We start from the raw sequence: 21,462 nt of genomic DNA, 5'->3' as shown, positions 1-21,462 counted from the left end.
GGTCCCTGTGACGTCAGCACATAGGACGAGCACATGATGACAGTGCCAGGGCACATCACGCTGGGAGTTGCAGGCGAACATATGCCGCAGCAAAGATCCATGTCCAGAAGTCACTCACCATCGGAGAGAGAGAAAGAGGGAGAGAGAGATAGGGGGAGGGGAGAGAGAGAGAGAGAGAGAGAGAGACAGAAAGAGAGAGAGTGAGAGAGAGAGCAGGCTGCCATGTGCTCCTCTTGCACTAAGAGAGGAAGAATAGAGAAAGAGAGAAAAGAGAGAGAAAAGAGAGAGTACAAGGGAGAACACGTCGGCCTCTTTCTCTCCATCGGCCCTTCTGGAACGGCTACTCGCTGCCGGCCTCCCTCACTCAGATTTATTTTGCAACTTCAGAATCATTTACTGCACAGTACAGACCCCCTGCTACAATCTCCCAAGCCCCTAGGACCACAATTTCAGGTGTCCTTTGTCACACCTTGGTCTTAGTATTTTGTGTTTTAGTTAATTAGTTGGTCAGGCCAGGGTGTGACATGGGTTTATTGTTTGTTGTATTTCTTAGTGGGGTTTTTTAGTTATTGGGATTGTGGCTGATTAGGGGTGTGTGTTGCATAGGTTTGGCTGCCTGAGGCGGTTCTCAATCAGAGTCAGGTGATTCTCGTTGTCTCTGATTGGGAACCGTATTTAGGTAGCCTGGTTTTCACTTTGTATTCCGTGGGTGATTGTTCCTGTCTCTGTGTAGTGTTCACCAGATAGGCTGTAATAGGTTTCACGTTCCGTTTTGTTGTTTTTTGTATTTATAAGTTATTTCGTGTATCGTCATTTGTTCCATTAAAGATTAACCAACACGCTGCATTTCGGTCCGACTTTCTTTCGACAAACAAAGAACGCCGTTACATCCTTGCAGTTGCAACTTTGTGTTTTATTGAAAAGCCTCATTTCTTTCATTTCTTCTTTTACACCATTCCATCTCCATTCCATCCCCATCAATAATTAGCGACAGCTCTTAGTTTTTGTGAGAGTCCTTCAAATGCCCGCCATTTGTCCAGATAAAAAGAAAATCAGTAGGCTAAACTTTGTGTGTAGAGAGCATTGTATTCTGAAAAGAAAATCTGATGTATTGGGGATCTTGACCACTGACCAGTGGTCCTATAAAATCATCTGTGCAGTGATATATATGGCTTTATCTCTCATCCGGCACCGACAGAGATGGCCGCCTCGCTTCGCGTTCCTAGGAAACTATGCAGTATTTTGTTTTTTTATATGTTATTTCTTACATTGTTACCCCAGGAAATCTTAGGTTTTATTACATACAGCCGGGAAGAACTATTGGATATAAGAGCAAGGTATAAGAGCAAGGTACCAGGAATACGACTTTCCCGAAGCGGATCCTCTGTTTGGCCCACCACCCAGTACAATGGATCGGATCCAAACGGCGACCCAAAAAAACGGCGCCGCAGAAGGAGCAGACGGAGAGGTCTTCTGGTCAGGCTCCGTAGACGGGCACATCGCGCACGGCTCCCGAGCATACTACTCGCCAATGTCCAGTCTCTTGACACCATGGTAGATGAAATCCAGGGTTGCCTTTCAGAGAGACATCAGAGACTGTAACGTTCTTTGTTTCAAGGAAACATGGCTCACTCGAGACACGCTATCTGAGTCGGTACAGCCACCTGGTTTCTTCACTCATCGACCGACAGAAACAAGCATCTCTCTGGTAAGAAGAAGGGCGGGGGTGTATGCCTTATGATTAACGAGATGTGGTGTGATCATAACAACATACGGGAACTCAAGTCCTTTTGTTCACCTGACTTAGAATTCCTCACAATCAAATGCCGACCGCATTATCTACCAAGAAAATTATCTTCGATCATAATCACAGTCATGTATATTCCCCCCCAAGCAGACACATCGAGGGCCCTGAACAAACTTCATTTGACTCTATGTAAACTGGAAACCACATATCCTGAGGCAGCATTTATTGTAGCTGGGGATTGTAACAAGGCTAATCTGAAAACAAGGCTCCCTAAATTTTATCAGCATATCGATTGCGCAACCCGGGCTGGCAAAACCCTGGATCATTGTTATTCTAACTTCCGCAACGCATATAAGGCCCCCCCCACCCTCCTTTCAGAAAAGCTGACCACGACTCTATTTTGTTGCTCCCAGCCTATAGACAGAAACTAAAACAGAAAGCACCCGTGCTCAGGTCTGTTCAACGCTGGTCCGACCAATCGGATTCCACGCTTCAAGATTGCTTCGATCACGTGGACTGGAATATGTTCCGCATAGCGTTGAACAACAACATTGATGAATACGCTGATTCGATGAGCGAGTTTATTAGCAAGTGCATCGGTGATGTTGTACCCACAGTGTCTATTAAAACATTCCCCAACCAGAAACCGTGGATTGATGGCAGCATTCACGCAAAACTGAAAGCACAAACCACTGCTTTTAATCATGGCAATGTGACCGGAAACATGACCGAATACAAACAGTGTAGCTATTCCCTCCGCAAGACAATCAAACAAGCTAAGAATCAGTATAGGGACAAAGTGGAGTCGCAATTTAACGGCTCAGACACAAGAGGTATGTGGCAGGGTCTACAGTCAATCACGGACTACAAAAGAAAAAACAGCCCTGTCGCGGAGCACAATGTCTTGCTCCCAGACAAACTAAACAACTTCTTTGCTTGCTTTGAGGACAATACAGTGCCACTGACACGGCCGCTACCAAAACCTGCGGGCTCTCCTTCACTGCAGCCAACGTGAGTAAAACATTTCAACTTGTTAACCCTCGCAAGGCTGCAGGCCCAGACGGCATCCCCAGCCGCATCCTCAGAGCATGCGCAGACCAGCTGGCTGGTGTGTTAACAGACATATTCAATCAAACCTTATCCCAGTCTGCTGTTCCCACATGCTTCAAGAGGGCCACCATTTTTCCTGTTCCCAAGAAAGCTAAGGTAACTGAGATAAATGACTACAGCCCCGTAGCAGTCATGAAGTGCTTTGAGAGACTAGTCAAGAACCATATCACCTCCACCCTACCTGACACCCTAGACCCACTCCAATTTGCTTACCGCCCCAATAGGTCCAAAGAAGATGCAATCGCAATCACACTGCACACTGCCCTAACCCATCTGGACAAGAGGAATACCTATGTAAGAATGCTGTTCATCGACTGCAACTGGGTACCAGACTTCCTGACGGGCCGCCCCCAGGTGGTGGGGGTAGATAACAACATCTCCACCCCGCTGATCCTCAACACTGGGGCCCCACAAGGGTGCGTTCTGAACCCTCTCCTGTGTACTCTGTGTTCATCCATGACTGCATGGCCATGCACGCCTCCAACTCAATCATCAAGTTTGCAGACGACACTACAGTGGTAGGCTTGATTACCAACGACGACTAGACGGCCTACAGGGAGGAGGTAAGGGCCCTCGGAGTGTGGTGTCGGGAACATAACCTCACACTCAACGTCAACAAAACAAAGCAGATGCTCGTGGACTTCAGGAAACAGTAGAGGGAGCACCCCCCTATCCATATCGACGGGACAGTAGTAGAGAGAGTAGTAAGTTTAAAGTTCCTCGGCGTACACATCACGGACAAACTGAATTGGTCCACCCACACAGACAGCGTGTTGAAGAAGGCGCAGCCTGTTGAAGAGGCTGAAGAAATTTGGCTCACCTAAAGCACTCACAAACAAGGCGAGGTCAGTACAGGTGCATCAAACAGGGACCGAGAGACTGAAAAACAGCTTCTATCTCAAGGCCATCAGACTGTTAATCAGCCATCAATAACATTGAGTGGCTGCTGCCAACATACTGACTCAAATCCAGCCACTTTAATAATGGAGAAATTGATGTAAAAATGTATCACGAGCCACTTTTATGTTTACATACCCTACATTACTCATCTCATATGTATATACTGTACTCGATACCATCTACTGCATCTTGCCTATGCCGTTCTGGACCATCACTAATTCCTATATTTTTTGGTACATATTCCTCATCCCTTTACACTTTTATGTTTAAGGTAGTTGTTGTGGAATTGTTAGGTTAGATTACTTGTTGGTTATTACTGCATTGTCAGAACTAGAAGCACAAGCATTTTGTTTCACTCGCATTAACATCTGCTAACCATGTGTATGTGACAAATAACATCTTATTTTATTTGATCTGGCAAACATCTGGCCCTACACCTATAGGAGAACGTAGTATTAGTAGTGGACACCTGTTTCCAACCAGATTCTCTTAAATCCCCCCCAAGCCATGTGATTCGGACAGTATTGTCCATGTCCAACAGAATGTATCATCAGATATGGGTTGTGTCCTGATGCATCATGGTTAAGAGCTCCCGGGTGGCGCAGCGGTCTAAGGCACTGTATATCAGTGCTAGATGTGTCACTACAGACCCTGGTTTGATTCCAGGCTGTATCACAACAGGCTGTGATTGGGAGTCCCATAGGGCGGTGCACAATTGGCAAAATTTTGTCCGGGGTAGGCTGTCATTGTAAATAAGAATTTGTTCTTAACTGACTTGCCTGGTTAAATAAATAAAAAGAGCTTTAGCATGCTGGGTACGGCTGTAGCTGAGCCTATGGCTGTCAGCTGTCCATGCTCAGGGCTCATTTGGATTACAGTACAGTTCTAAGTGAGTGGTTGCTACCACACTTCTCTAGATAGAACCTTAGGGTGTTTTTGGCTGAGAGTCACAGTGTGATTGTGTACACATACTACACACAGGCACATACACACACAAACACACACACATGGCCTGGAGCAAATTGATTTGACACTCTGCCAGATGAATACTCGTGGCATACAAGTGGTGGGAAAAGGCTGCACGCACAGAAAGAAAGCAGGAACTTCAACAGATTTGCTGTGGGACACTGAGAGGAGTTAGAACATTTGCAGATTTATGTCATATTGGCACCCTGCTCCTTTACTAACCTGCATAACACCATTGCTCTTGCTAAGCTAATTTTGCAAGATATTGTATTGTCCCTTCTACTGTATCACATCTACAGTACTTCCAAGGTAATATAGGAGGAGGTGTTTTGTATATGGAAAATGGTAGAACACAAATTGTTAAATGTTCAATGTTACTAATTGAAATAGAAACAGAGAGGATTCAGAGCAATGAGAATGGTCAGTGGAGACACTCAGAGGAATAGACCAGTATGATGTCTGACATCAGGAGACACACAGATGGTTCTAACCTACTTTAGACTTCTCTGAAGGACAACAAGGAAACAGAATGAAACAGCAGAACAAGAGAACAGAGTAGTCCTGTTCTCTGGATACCTGGCTTTCTGTAACCCCAAACCTCAACAAGCTTCATGACCATGACAGAGACAGAGCACAGTCCCCCTAGAGAATGAAAGGGACAGGTAAGGTCCAGCTTGAGTGAAGCAGTGACTTCTGGGTACTGCTCTGATAGCATCAAGGTAAAGGAAAGTAATTCACACCTCTTGACTTTTTTCCATATTTTGTTGTGTTACAAAGAGGGATTCAAATGGATTTAACTATACTTTTTTTCGTCAAACAATCTAGATAAAAAACAAAATAAAAACATACATATATCTTGATTAGATAAGTATGTTAGAATCCCCTTTGACAGCGATTACAGCTGTGAGTCTTTCTGGGTAAGTCTCTAAAAGTGTTCCACACCTGGATTGTGCAACATTTTCCATGATTCTTTTCAAAATTCTTCAAGCTCTGTCAAGTTGGTGGTTGATCATTGCTAGACAACCATTTTCAGGTCTTGTCATAAATGTTCAAGTAGATTTAAGTCAAAACTGTAACTCGGCCACTCAGGAACATTCACTGTCTTCTTAGTTAGCAACTGCAGTGGATGTTTGGCCTTATGTGTAAGGTTATTGTCCTGCTGAAAGGTGAATTAATCTCCCAGTGTCTGGTGGAAAGCAGACTGCACCATGTCTTCCTCTAGGATTTTGCCTGTGCTTAGCTCCATTCAGCTTCTTTTTATCCTGAAAACTCCCCAGTCCTTAACTATTTCAAGCATACCCATAACATGATGCAGCCACCACTCTGCTTGAAAATATGGAGAGTGGTACTCAGTAATGTGTTTTATTGGATTTGCCCCAAACAACACTTTGTATTCAGGACAAAAGTGAATTGTTTTGCCACATTTTCTTTAAGTATTATTTTAGTGCCTTGTTGCAAACAAGATGCATGTTTTGGAATATTTTTATTCGGGAAGAAGGCTTACTTTTGTTACTCTGTCAATTAGGTTAGCATTGTGGATTAACTAAAATTAATAATACTGAAGGTTTTCTACTATCACAGCCATTAAACTCTGTAAATGTTTTTCTTTCGTTACTTTGTTTCTTTCCAAAACACTTAAGAGTGCTGTCTCTGATCAACTTTCTCGTTATCTCTATCAAAATTATCTTCTGGACCCTAACCAGTCAAGCTTCAAGATGGGTCCCTCAACTGAGACTGCCCTTCTCTGTGTCACGGAGACTCTCCACACTGCCAAAGTTGACTCTGTCCCCTCTGTTCTCATCCTCCTAGATCTATACGCTGTCTTTGACATCGTGAACCATCAGATCCTCCGCTCCACCTTCTCAGGGCTGGGCGTCTCAAGCTCTGCATATTCTTGGATTGCATCCTTCCTGGTAGGCTGCTCCTGTGACGTAGAGAGGATCTGTCTGCACAACTTATTCTCACTACTGGTGTCCCCCTGGGCTCGGTTTGAGGCCCTCTCCTTTTCTCTCTATACACCAAGTCACTCGGCTCCATCATATCATCACATGGTCTCTCCTATCATTGTTATGCTGATGACACTCAACTGCTTTTCTCCTTCCCCCTTCTCACACCCAGGTGGCGACACGCATCTCTGCGTGCCTGGCAGATATCTGAACATGGATGTCGGCCCACCACCTCAAGCTCAACCTCGACAAGACGGAGCTGCTCTTCCTTCCGGGGAAGGCCTGCCCGCTCAAAGACCTCTCCATCACGGTGGACAACTCTAGTGTTGCCCTCCCAGAGCGCAACAAACCTTGGTCGTTCTCTGCAAACATCAAAGCAGCGACTCACTCCTGCAGGTCTTCAACATCAGTAGAGTCCGACCCTAACTCATGCAGGAAGCGCTGCAGGTCTACAACATCCGTAGAGTCCGACCCTACCTCACTCAGGAAGCGCTGCAGGTCCTAATCCAGGCACATGGCAACTCGCTGTTGGCTGGGCTCCCCGCTTGTGCCATCAAACCCCTGCAACTTATCCAGAACGCTGCAGCTCGCCTGGTTTTCAACCTTCCCAAGTACTCTCATGTCACCCCGCTCCTCCGCACACTCCACTGGCTTCCAGTTTAACGCTTTCATCCACTACAAGACCACGGTGCTTACCAATGGAACAGCAAGGGGAACTGCAACTCCCTACCCTCAGGCTATGCTCAAACCCTACACCCCAACCCGAGCACTCCGTTCTGCCACCTCAGGTCTCTTGGCCCTCCCACCCCTGCCCAGTCCAAGCTCTTCTCTGAACACTTTCTGAAGAAACTGTATGTGTAAATGGCTTAATATCAAGAAACTGAGCCTCACCAAAATCATTCTCATTTAGGAGGTGAAAAAGTAAAAATTATTATCATCAAATCTACTTCATAGATTTATTTGGGATGATAAAGAAAATGATACGCTTTTTATTATTATAAAATTTGCCGTTTATACAACGTCATTTAAAAGGTGAAAGTCTTAATGACCCCAGATATGCAACCAGTCAAATCTCTGTAATTGATGTAACTTTTTATTACACTTATCATTACAATTCACTGGGGTTGCACATGATTTACGATGCTATTTGTTTTACAAAGCAATTATGGTGCAATGATTTCTATGAGCAGCGTGCTTAATTCAAAACCATTAAACAATCATTAACTTCTCTTAGAGTCAAGACATATCAATGGCATCCAACCCGAAAACTTACTGTATGGGTCATATGCAGTTTTAAAAACAATGATTCTGTTATTTTCTAGTAAGAAACACAAAAATAAAACCCTGCCCTGTGTCAGCCCATAGCCTTCTCAGGTTGCAGAAACATGTTACGCCAAGACCACTACTGATATGAATACTTCAACAAGATTTATGGAAAAAAAACATATATTATTATTTTTCCTGAACATACTTAAACAAGACAAACGCTCTTACAAACACACACAGACTAGAAACAGCTCTGATCTTCCTCAGAATTCCTGGATCACTTTAGTTAACACAACACAGCATTTTCATACTCCTTTCTCCAAGGTCAAAGAGGACAGACATCTTGAGAAAAGTGAGAGATAAAAAGAGAAAACAGGGGCTGGGCTCAGTGACAGTGGGCTCAGTGATAGTGCCAAGTATATATGAGGACCAATGTTGCTGTGGCAAGTGGGAGACACATGGGTTAAAGTGATGAATGGTGCCTGGGCTACAGGGAGAGCAACACCAAACAGAATCACTTACTGCAGAGTACTGCCTCTCAGCCCAGATACTACACACCACTTCTGGGTGGGCTGGCTGGTGGTCAGGAGCTGGATGGTGTGGACGGAGCACACAGACACACTGTCAAGCTACCCTCAGGATTCTACTGTCATTTCTTGATTATTGTTTTATTTTTTACATATGACTGGCTGAATTACATAAAACACAATCATATAATTGCCACTAAGCAGGCTATTAACAAAGTCATTGCATTAGATCATTAGAATGTTTTAATTGTGCTTGTTAGATAAATTGAGCAAATTGATTGAGCTTAAATTAACTATCCAAAAAGGGCTGTTATTTGTTCTCACTCTGCTGTCTGTGTCTCTCTGCAGGGTGACGGCTCCACGTTCCTCCAGCTGGGCTCCTCCATCGAGCAGCAGATAAACGGCATGTTCAAGGTGATGGAGGAGTACAACTGGGACAGCTTCGTGGTCATCACCAGCCTGTACCCGGGCTACGAGGTCTACGTGGACTATGTCAAGACCTTCACTGACACCAGCTACTTCATGTGGGAACTGCAGGACGTGCTGACCTTTGACATGTCTGCCGACGGCATGAACGACATCCGGGCACGGCGCCTGCTGCAGCAGATCGACGACCAGGTACTGCTGGTATACTGCTCCCACGAGGAGGCCCAGTACCTGTTCAGAATGGCCGGAGAGGCCGGCCTGCTGGGGCCTGGCTACATCTGGATCCTCCCTAGCCTTGCCGTGGGGAACCCAGACATGCCCCCACCAAACAGCTTCCCTGTGGGCCTCATCAGCATCATCACCGACCGCTGGCGGATGAGCCTGAGGAAGAGGGTGCGGGATGGGGTGGCCATCGTGGTCAAAGGGGTGCAGAGCTTCCACAAACAGAGGGGCTTCATCCCCGAGGGCCACAACGACTGCCACAGCCCTGTTAGGACATCTTCCAATGATACACTGTTCAGGTGAGTGGAGGTGGGGGGATGGAAGCGGGGCATACTGACATACTGTAGGTTGCAGATTGTTCATATAAGAGAAGACAACAAAAATGAGAAGATAAGAGAAGGCAATAAGACAAGCCAACCAAAACGGAGAGATTATGTGATACAGTTGAAGTCGGAAGTTCACATACAATTTAGCCAAATACATTTAAACTCAGTTTTTCACAATTCCTGACATTTAATCCGAGTAAAAATTCCCTGTCTTAGGTCAGTTAGGATAACCACTTTATTTTAAGAATGTGAAATGTCAGAATAATAGTAGAGAGAATAATTTCTTTCAGCATTTCTTTCTTTCAACATATTACCAGTTGGTCAGAAGTTAACATACACTCAATTAGTATTTGGTAGCATTACCTTTAAATTGTTTAACTTGGGTCAAACCTTTAGGGTAGCCTTCCACAAGCTTCCCACAATAAGTTGGGTGAATTTTGGCCCATTCCTCCTGACAGAGCTGGTGTAACTGAGTTGGGTTTGTAGGCCTCCTTGCTCACACACGTATTTTCAGTTCTGCCCACAAATGTTCTATAGGATTGAGGCCAGGACTTTGTGATGGTCACTCCAATACCTTGACTTTAAGCATTTTTCCACAACTTTGGAAGTATGCTTTGGGTCATTGTCCATTTGGAAGACCCATTTGCGACCAAGCTTTAACTTCCTGACTGATGTCTTGAGATGTTGCTTCAATATATCCACATAATTGTCCTTCCTCATGTCGCCATCTATTTTGTGAAATGCACCAGTCCCTCCTGCAGCAAAGCACCCCCACAGCATGATGCTGCCACCCCCCTGCTTCACGGTTGGGATGGTGTTCTTCGGCTTGCAAGTCTCACCCTTTTTCCTCCAAACATGACGATGGTCATTATGGCCAATCAGTTCTATTCTTTGTTTCATTCGACCAGAGGATATTTCTTCAAAAAAGCATGATCTTTGTCCCCATGTGCAGTTGCAAACCGTAGTCTGTATTTTTTATGGTGGTTTTGGAGCAGTGGCTTTTTCTTTGCTGAGCGACCTTTCAGGTTATGTCGATATCGGACTTGTTTTACTGTGGATATAGATACTTTTGTACCTGTTTCCTCCAGCATCTTCACAAGGTCCTTTGCTGTTGTTCTGGGGTTGATTTTCACTTTTCGCACCAAAGTATGTTCATCTCTAGGAGACAGAATGTGTCTCCTTCCTGAGCGGTATGACAGCTGCATGGTCCCATGGTGTTTATACTTGCATACAATTGTTTGTACAGATGAATGTGGTTTGGAAGATGGAAGTGGAAATTGCTCCCAAGGATGAACCAGACTTGTGGAGGTCTACAATTTTTTCTGAGGTCTTGGCTGATTTCTTTTGATTTTCCCATGATGCCAAGCAAAGAGGCACTGAGTTTGAAGGTAGGCCTTGATATACATCCACAGGTACACCTCCAATTTGACTCAAATGATGTCAATTATCCTACCAGAAGCTTCTAAAGCCATGACATCATTTTCTGGAATTTTGCCCAGCCCAGCCCAAAAGAGCAATCTGGTGCAGTCCGTGCCTGGTAACATGGAGCAAATCCTATTTGGTTCTAGAACATTTTTAATCAGCCAAAGGGAGGCTTCTCTTCTGTAGGGAAAACAGATTTAGCGTCAGCATTTGGCACTAGCCAAGGTCATTGAGACTGGACTGGGAGGATTGGAGAGTTTCCAGGCAGGGTACAGGGGGATTTCTTTATGCATTTTTGTGGACCATGATCGTAATATGAAATCTGACACAGTTCAGTGGTATTAAAACATCACTTTCTCCTCAGAAGTAATTTTCTCTTTTCTGAAAGTGGCCAGCCTGAGGGAAAGAGAACTTCTCTTTTTGTAAATCGAAATCCTGCATGAAAAAGGAGAACCGTCTGGGCAGCTATATTTCAGCCTTTGATTTGAGTCATGCTGTTTTCCAACCCCTACGATTTTCCACTTTAAAGACAAAATAATCATGAGTGAAATACCAATGACCAAAATTGGTAATATAAGGGGTTGGAAACAGCACTCTCCGTCTGCTCTCCACTCTTTTATTTACCTCCCTGGCACAATGTTGTTCTTTCTCTCAGACCTCCCTATACAAAGGGAGCAGTGCCTCGCTCTCTCCTCGGCGGTCAATAGACTCAACACCTCATTTAATTAGGTCTCTTTTTAATGAGCTTTTGATTGTAAATCACTCCGCCTGTTTATAAGATTATCACAGATTACCAGATTAAACGAGCCTTTCACATGGACTAGACAGAGGGCCCGTTCATTACCCAGCATGCTTTCATCACCTCTGCTGGACTGAGAGAGAGAGGGAGGAGAGGTGAGAGAGCTGCCTCGCAGTGCGTGATGACAGGGAGTTCACACCATGTCGATAGCTATGTGCACAACAAGCAGCAGGTAGTACTTTAGAAATAGGATGAAACCATCGGAAGATTGGATTAATGGACATTAACGACTATGTTGTAATGAGTATTTAACTCTTTGATTGATTTCCCTTGTCTTCAGGCACATGTTAAACGTAACATGGGAACACAACGACTTCTCGTTCAACCCTGAAGGGTATCTGATCAACCCAGCTATGGTCATCATCACCTTAGATCGAGAGAGACAGTGGGATAAGGTGAGACATTACACTTCATTATATTCCTCCCAATCAGTAAAACTAGGGATTGTCTTTGTATTATCTGACTACAAGTTAATAAGGCTATATAACCTGCTCATTAAGAAAGGAAAAACTCCAAAAAGTGTTATTAACAACACATGAATTACTGCCTCATTCACTGTGTATTTTCATGAACTATCACTGACAGGCCTTGACTTGGGCATATTGTGGGCTGTTACAAAATACAGACTGTCCACCTTATAGGCTAGCATTTTGCTCCATCTGCCTCCTACCAATCACAGTGTCCTAACTGGCCACTATACCCGGTGTCTCGCCATACCACAGGCCAAGTGTGATTACATGTCTGACTGATCTCCCTATAAACACCAGCTATTCAAATGAACCTGCCTAGCGTTCCACTTCCTCAGAGCCACCGACTCCTAGCGAACGGGACCTTGTCTCACATATTCATCCCACCTTCACAACACAACTTCCCTCTACCTTTAATAACCTTCTTATTGACGGTTGATATTGTCAGGAGGTTCCCAGTAGGGAGTAGAGACACTGAAGGGAGGTAGAGGTCGGTTTTCTTCTTTAAATGTAGTCAGTGGTTGAATGGAGGTTGTTGTGTGTCAGAGCATGTTGGACCCAACCACATCTCTGGGTTAACAGCTCTGGGCCTTCTCCAGCTTATTAAGTGCCATTGATGTTCTCTCAAGGTTGGTTCCTATTAATTTCAGGTATGTTATTGAAGCTGAGGCCCATGCCTCTGGGGCAGCATGGTAGCCTAGTGGTTAGAGCATAGGACTAGTAACCTAAAGGTTGCAAGTTCAAATCCCCAAGCTGACAAGGTTCAATATCTGTCATTCTGCCCCTGAACAGGCAGTTAACCCACTGGTCCTAGGCTGTCATTGAAAATAAGAATTTTTTCTTAACTGACTTGCCTAGTAAAAAGAAAAATATTTTTATTTAAATAAATTTGAGGGTCTGACAGCGCGCTGTACTGAAGGCTATCAGATGTGTGGTTGGTCAGAGAGAGAGAGTGGTAGTCAGCTTGCGCCAATGGAAAGGTTACATTTAAAAATACAACAGAAAATGAATGCGCTGTAGCTGCTGCAGTGTAGTGAATCCACTTTCAGGTTGAGAGGTCAACAATCTTACTGCTGGACGTGATCTAAAAGGCTCATCTTTAAACTCTGTTACTGGTCATTTCTGAGCTACTCAAAAAATTACCTGAAGTGATACTTCAAAAGAATTACAAGAAAACTAATTTATTGCAGATCAATGAGGCAATCTTACACTGAGTGTACAAGACATTGGAAACACCTTCTCTTTCCATGTCAGACTGACCAGGTGAATCCAGGTGAAAGATATGATCTCTTATTGATGTCACTTGTTAAATCCACTTCAATCAGTGTAGACAAATTTGGAGGAGACAGGTAAAAAAAATACTTTTCCCCTTGAGACAATTGAGACATGGGTTGTGTATGTGTACCATTCAGAGGGTGAATGGGCAAGACAACATATTTAAGTGCGTTTGAACAGGGTATGGGAGTAGGTGACAGGTGCACTGGTTTGAGTGTGTCAAGAACTGCAACGCTGCAGGGGTTTTCACGCTCAACAGTTTCCCATGTGAATCAGGAATGATCCACCACCCAAATGACCTCCCGCTAACTTGACACAACAGTGAGAAGCATTGGAGTCAACATGGGCCAGAACCCTTATGGAACGCTTTCGACTCCTTGTAGAGAAGGAGAACAAGTCTTTCTCTCTCCTTAATTTTAGCCAGTCTGAGCCTTAAAGTATGTTTCTGGATTTGACAACAGCTAATGGGGATCCTAATAAAATACCAAAATACCAAATCATTAGGAACATTGCTCAGTATTATCCAGACAGGCTATAGGTATTTCAGATCTTGGCTTCCTCTCTCATCTCCAATATGTTACAAAGGCAAACTGACAAGTCTGTTCTTTGACACAAACAAAGAGGTTTGGCTCTGTAAAGCCAGTAAAAAAGAGTGAGGGGACAATCTTACACTCTCTTTTCCTCTTAAAGCTGATAAACTACTTGTGTCTTTTCACCAAGAGCTTAGAATCAATCTCTCCTTCTGAATGCTTTTGTCATTTCTACTAGAAGTCCCAACCGCTCTTCGCATTGTGTTCAGCCATCTCGGAAAAAACCCACCACAGCTCAGCTCATTGCAGATCAATTGCAGATCAACGAGGATCAATGAGGCAAACTTACACTGAGTGTATTAAACATTAGGAACACCTGCTCTTTGCATGACATAGACCAATCAGGTGAATCCAGGTGAAAGATATGATCCCTTATTGATGTCACTTGTTAAATCCACTTCAATCAGTGAAGATGAGGGGGAGGAGATAGGTTAAATAAAACTTTTTAAGCATTGAGACAAATGAGACGTGGATTGTGTGTGTGTACCATTCAGATGGTGAATAGGCAAGACAAAATATTTAAGTGCATTTGACAGGGTATGGTAGTAGGTGCCAGGCGCACTGGTTTGAGTGTGTCAAGAACTGCAACGCTGATGGGTTTTTAACACTCAACAGTTTCCCATGTGAATCAGGAATGATCCTCTACCCAAATGACCTCCAGCTAACTTGACACAACAGTGAGAAGCATTGGAGTCATCATGGGCAAGAATCCCTATGGAATGCTTTTCACACCTTGTAGAGTCCATGCCCCAACAAATTGAGGCTCAAAGAAGAAGAGAAGGAGAAGTAGAGAAGAGAAGAAGAAGAAGAGAAGTAGAAGAGATGTAGAAGAAGAGGAGGAGAAGAAGACAATTAAAAGGAGAAGAGAAGGAGAAGACAATGAGAAAAGAAGAAGAGAAGAAAAGAATAAGAAGAGAAGAGAATGGGAAGAAAAATAGAAGAAGAGAAGAAGAAGAAGAAGAGGAGGAAGAAGAAGAGAATGAGAAGAAGAGGAGGAGGAAAGAATAAGAAGAAAAGGAGAAGAAGAAGAAGACGAGAAGAAGAAGACGAAGAGAAGAAGAAAAAGAGGAGAAGAAGAGGAGGAGACAAAGAGAAGGAGGTGGAGAAGGAGAAGGGGAGAAGAAGAGAAGGAAAAGTGAAGGAGAAGAAGAAAAATAGAAGGAGATGAAGAGAAGAAGAAGACAAAGATAAGAAGAAGGGGAAGAGGAGAAGAAGAAGAAGAAGAAGAAGAAGAAGAGAAGGAGAAGAAGAAGAGGAGAAAAGAAGAAGAAGAAGAGAAGAAGATGAAGAGAATAAGAAAAAGAGAAGGAGAAGAAGAGGAGGAGATGAAGAGAAGAAGATGAAGAGAAGGAGGTGGAGAAGGAGAAGAGGAGAAGAAGAGGAGAAGTGAAGGAGAAGAAGAAAAATAGAAGGAGAAGAAGAGGAGGAGGAGATAAAGAGAAGAAGAAGATGAAGATAAGAAGAAGGAGAAGATGAGAAGAAGAAAAAGAGAAGGAGAAGAAGAAGAGGAGGATATGAAGAGAAGAAGAAGAGAAAGAGAAGAAGAAGAAGAGAAGAAGAAGAAGAGAAGGAGAAAAGGAGAAGAAGAGAAGAAGAAGAAGAGGAGAAAAGAAGAAGAAGAGAAAGAGAAGACGAAGAGAATAAGAAAAAGAGAAGGAGAAGAAGAGGAGGAGATGAAGAGAAGATGAAGAGGAGGATAAGAAGAAGAGGAGGAGATGAAGAGAAGAAGAAGAAGAAGAAGAGAAGAGAAGAAGAAGAGAATGAGAAAAGGAGAAGAAGAGAAGGAGAAGAAGATAAGAAGAAGAGAATGAGAAGAAGAGAAGAAGAAGAAGAGAAGAAGAAGAGAAGGAGAAGAAGAAGAGAAAAAGATGAAGAGAAGGAGAAGAGAAGAAGATGAAGAAGAGAAGGAGACGAGAAGGAGAAGTAGAGGAGGAGAAGAAGAAGAGAAGGAGAAGAAGAGGAGGAGAAGAAGGATAAGAAGAGAAGAAGAGAAGAAGGGGAAGAAGAGGAGGAGAAGAAGAAGACAAGGAGTAGAAGTCTGGGGATCCAGACAGGCTATAGTATTTGAGATCTTGGCTTCCTCTCTCATCTCCAATATGTTACAAAGGCAAACTAACAAGTCTGTTCTTTGACACAAACAAAGAGTTTTGGCTTTTGTGAGGGGACAATCTTATGCTCTCTTTTACCATTGTGATCCATTGACAAGGCCCATAAACTGGGAGAAAGGAAAAAAGAGGATTAATCAAAGTCCGGCAGGAGAGACAGGAATAACTAAGCATACCAGTAAAACAGAGGATATTCTAATAGTTGTATTTTGTTGTCCTTTGTGACATCTGAGAATAAAGACTGCAATAATCAGATAACTTCCAGTATTAGTAAGAGAGATTATTATGAAGCAAAGGCATTGGTCAGTGGTATGGGTTGGCCTCCTGATAAAACGTTTAGGACAGCCAATCATTTTCCAGAGTAAGCAGAATTATGCAGTCTTTGACTGCTGTAAAATAATGTATTTTTTAAATGAAATGTAACCTTTATTTAACTAGGCAAGTCAGTGAAGAACAAATTTTCTTATTTTCAATGGTGTCCTACACCGGCCAAATCTAGACAATGCTGGGCTAATTGTGCACCGCCCTATGGGACTCCCAAGAACAGCCGGTTGTGATACAGCCTGGATTTGAACCAGGGTGTCTGTAGTGACTCCTCTAGCACTGAGGTGCAGTGCCTTAGGCCGCTGTGATACAGCCTGGATTCGAACCAGGGTGTCTGTAGTGACCCCTCTAACACTGAGATGCAGTGCCTTAGACCGCTGCCCACCTCAGCAGCTAGGATATGTTAAATATTATTATTGTCATTGTAAGGTTGTAACTTTCAATGTTCACTTTATTTCATCTTAGATGCCTCAGAGTTGGCCAAGCATTATTTTAGTGACCCCTGACATGAATTAAAGATGGCAGTGCAATCCATACATTCTAAAAAGTTATTGACCAGTATTCTGCCATTGTAGAGGTAGTTGATTGAACACAAACATGTTGTTAAATGTTGTTAATGTGAGCAATGAAATGGTTTTACGCTGCAGTCTCTTGTTGCTGAGACATGTGACAATCAGCCAATATATTGACAGAAACAGAAAAGTTGGTCAATATGGTCAACACAGTAACAATGAATACAATTATCAACACAGTAGCAATGAATACAATTATCAACACAAGAACAATTAATACAATTATCAACACAGTAACAATGCATACAATTATCAACACAATAACAATTAATACAATTATCAACACAGTAACAATGAATACAATTATCAACACAGTAACAATGAATACAATTATCAACACAGTAACAATGAATACAATTATCAACACAGTAACAATGAATACAATTATCAACACAGTAACAATGAATACAATTATCAACACAATAACAATTAATACAATTATCAACACAGTAACAATGAATACAATTATCAACACAGTAACAATGAATACAATTATCAACACAGTAGCAATGAATACAATTATCAACACAAGAACAATTAATTCAATTATCAACACAGTAACAATGCATACAATTATCAACACAATAACAATTAATACAATTATCAACACAGTAACAATGAATACAATTATCAACACAGTAACAATGAATACAATTATCAACACAGTAACAATGAATACAATTATCAACACAGTAACAATTAATACAATTATCAACACAGTTCACGATCCATTTTAATGTCGCTCCGTAGTAATTAGCAGGCATAAACAACAAGTAACACAAAAACATTCTGGAGAGAATACTTATTCGACTCTTTGTTTAATTAATCTTAAACAACTCTTAATTATGGAACTTCACTGATTAAAAGCACAATATGTGTGCCATTAAGAACGGTTAAATCATCATCACTATGTAAAAGTTTACAACCTCATTCTCAACACATAAAACCATAGAGAACAATAATAGAAGTGTTACTGCTTTGGGCTATTGTGAAAGTCACAGTTTAATCACTTTTTTCTGAGTCACTGCAACGCCGCAGAGAAGTGCCGTTCAGCATACTGAACTACTTCCTCACCACTGAGATGGACAACTGTGTTTGGTAATGGAGGAAAGAACAGATAAAGAGTTTGGTCCTCTGTGACCGGCTGATCCTCACAGCTTAAGTACAGAGGTTCAGAGTGAGACAAGACAAACCTCTCTAACTTAGTGCAAGGAGACGTCACAGGTGGTGCAACTACACAGTGTGTGCCTCAGGATTGTTGAGGTCTATTTAAAATGGGCAAAGATCTTGTCTTTCTGCATCCTGATATATATTTGTTCGACTGTATGTTTTCCTTGTGGAAATGAGAGAATCCATCACTTAGCATTCAACAGTAAAATGTATTTAGTTTTTTTCTATAGTAAAATACACAGGAAAATTGATAACAAAAAATGCAGACCTGGAAATAACATTTCCTCGTCTTAATCTATCCTGGCATTTCCCACACGGCTGCATGGAAATCAGACACGAATCTCTGAAGAGTAGTTTGAGATGTGATTGTATTGCAGGTATGAATACCGATAAGCTAAAGTATGACTCATGCCTGTTATTTTCCCTTCTCTCTCTCCTCTTCCAGGTGGGGAATTATGAGATGGGGATCCTGCAGATGAGATACCCGGTGTGGCCTCGCTACGGCACCTATCTGGAGCCCGTATCAGATAACAGACACTTGACTGTGGCCACACTGGAGGAACGTCCCTTTGTCATAGTGGAGGCTGTCGACCCCATGACCGGGACCTGTGTCAGCAACACTGTGCCCTGCCGCCGCCAGTCCAACAAGACAGAGACGTGAGTGGAACAGTATTCCTCTCTGATATTAATGACCACAAACTTTTTCTGATGAGAAGAATGAAACAGAGCATAAAAGTGTAGCGTACTACTATGGTGATGTACATCCATTATCCTGTTTCACCATTACCTGTTGTCAGGGGTGATTTTAGCATGTACAGTATATCTTAGTGGGGAAAACTCCCCCAAATATTTTTAGATGCATGTCAGCAAAGCCACTACACAACACAAAACAACACTAAATAATACATTAATTGCACTATAACGGTGACAAACAGTGCCCACAAACTGTTCAAATCAATTCAAATTCTATTGGTCACATACACATGGTTAGCAGATGTTAATGCGAGTGTAGCAAAATGCTTGTGCTTCTAGTTCCAACAGTAATATCTAACAAGTAATCTAACAATTCCCCAACAACTACCTGAAACACACAAATCTAAAGTGGTGAATGAGAATATGTACATATAAATATATGGATGAGCGTTGGCCGAGCGGCATAGGCAAGGTGCAATAGATGGTATAAAATACAGTATATACATGTGATATGAGTAATGTAAGATATGTAAACATTATTATTGGCATTATTTAAAGTGACTTGTGATCCATTTATTAAAGTGTCCAGTGATTGGGTCTCAATACAGTATATACATGTGATATGAGTATTGTAAGATATGTAGACAATATTAAAGTGGCATTATTTAGAGTGGCATTAGGGCCTACTTAAAGCTGTTCAGCACCATGGAGTGAATCCTTGACACTGCTACAACTGGCTATCAGTAAGGCTTTGTCTGGCAGCAAAACAGTTAATTCAGCCTTGTTTACTGCCTATAAAAAAAACATAACTGATATGGCTGACTTGCTTAAAACAAAACGTGGTTCTACTGACAATTGCGATGTACAAACTATGGCATAAGTGGACGACAATGGATAAGAGGCAATCTGCAATTTTGATTAAGACAATAATGAGCGATCTAGGATGGACTTAGTCAATATAACTATTTGTTCACCACTTTTGAAATGTACAGTGACATAATTCAGAACATGGGTTGTTCTTACAGTATTCTCCATGTATACCAAGTCAGAACCATAGGGTAAATAAAGGGGGCATATAAGCAGACAATGAAAGCTCTTACAATATTAAATTATTACATTTCTCTAAAACAGGCTATAGGCTACATGTGCATCACCAAGTCAGAACAGTAGGCTAAATTATGATGGGGAAAGTGATCAAATTATTAGGGTGAGGCACATGGGCTACTAACAGATTACTTCACAACATACACTTACTATTACTTTCTTAGCTACAGTATATTACATCATTTTACAGCAGCATACAATACATTTTGGACTCAACGTCTTGTGCTGTGCTCACCTGAACAGGAAGGTGAAGCGGCAATCTTTGTGGGCAAATTTTGTAATCAAACTTTGTCATCAAAGTCTGGCATTCACTGGATTTATGGTCCTTTCAAGACAATTGGGAACTCTGAAATAAAGAAGGTTGAATCATGAAGTCAGTGATCTTCAGGTCAGAGCTCTAGAAAGAGGCCGAGTTGGTTGACCGTTCAAAACGTATTTTCCCAGTCGGAGCTCCCAGTTCCCAGTTGTTTCAGAGTTCCCAGCATGCCCAATGTATTCAACCGTTTCTGGCTCATGGCATGTGAGTGTTTATCCTTTTAAGCTTGGAAAGAGACCCTCATACCCAGACTTGGACCACACACCCACTCCACTGGATAGCAGGCTAGTGATTGCTTTGCAATGCTTGCAGTTATCCACTGATTTCTTCCAAACCCCTCATTGTTGAATTTGCGATTTCCAACTTGTTGTGTAATGTTCATGTCCAATGGCCGATGAGCACCGATACGTTTTATCTATTTGTCTTCATATTACAAGGATTGTGTAACGATCTGGGTGTAGTGGGTGCAAAGTCAGGCGCAGGAAACAGAGAGTTCAAGGTAGTGCTCTTTAATGCACAAACGGTGAACATAGGCCAACCCACGAAACACTGGGCGCTCACAGAAACACTGGGCCCCACGAAACACTGGGCGCTCACAAAAACACTGGGCGCTCACAGAAACACTGGGCCCTCACAGAAACACTGGGCGCTCACAGAAACACTGGGCGCTCACAGAAACACTGGGCGCTCACAGAAACAAATGCCCCAAACACGAGGACTAAAACAGTCCAGCAAAACCCACGAACAGGAAAAAACACGTTAGGCTCAAACATGCACAAATGTCACACAAACAATCCCACAAAGAACAGGCGGCCCGGCTGGCTAATAAAGCCCAACTAATCACCACAATACATAACAGGTGTAACCAATAAACAGACAAGGAGGGGGAGGAAAGAATCAGTGGCAGCTAGTAGGCCGGCGACGACGACCCCCGAGCACCACCCGAACGAGAAGGGGAGCCACCTTTGGTAGGAGTCGTGACAGATTGAAAATAATTTGCCAGTAGATTGTTGATGTAATTCATGATGATGGCTGCTTGTCAAGCTTGCTAGCTAAGATTTTGAAAGTATGATGTTGACATGATCAGTCCAATCAAAGCTATGGTAGATATAACGTGATTTGACATCATTTTACCTGTGGCCAATGACTTTGAGCCTTCTTGGATGGGCACTTCTAATGTAACTCTATT

At 42.7% G+C, this 21,462-nt stretch overlaps 1 protein-coding gene across 4 annotated transcripts in view; it reads left to right on the top strand.

Moving 5' to 3' along the window:
• LOC135554374 (glutamate receptor ionotropic, NMDA 2C-like) overlaps positions 1-21,462 on the top strand; it is a 91,885-nt gene that overhangs the window by 44,176 nt on the left and 26,247 nt on the right. For 2 of the 4 annotated variants that reach the window (XM_064986649.1, XM_064986651.1), the window contains 3 exons: positions 8,811-9,409; positions 11,938-12,052; positions 18,561-18,817. In XM_064986649.1, the coding sequence (XP_064842721.1) occupies positions 8,811-9,409; positions 11,938-12,052; positions 18,561-18,817 (971 nt within the window). The remainder of the gene's footprint in view (positions 1-8,810; positions 9,410-11,937; positions 12,053-18,560; positions 18,818-21,462) is intronic. The other 2 variants (XM_064986652.1, XM_064986650.1) reach the window with 1 other exon arrangement.

This window comes from Oncorhynchus masou, chromosome 14, assembly GCF_036934945.1.
Source record: "Oncorhynchus masou masou isolate Uvic2021 chromosome 14, UVic_Omas_1.1, whole genome shotgun sequence".
NCBI classification, from domain to species: domain Eukaryota; kingdom Metazoa; phylum Chordata; class Actinopteri; order Salmoniformes; family Salmonidae; genus Oncorhynchus; species Oncorhynchus masou.
The sequence above is the reverse complement of the archived record's forward strand: the minus strand, read 5'-3'. Positions and strand labels throughout refer to the sequence as shown.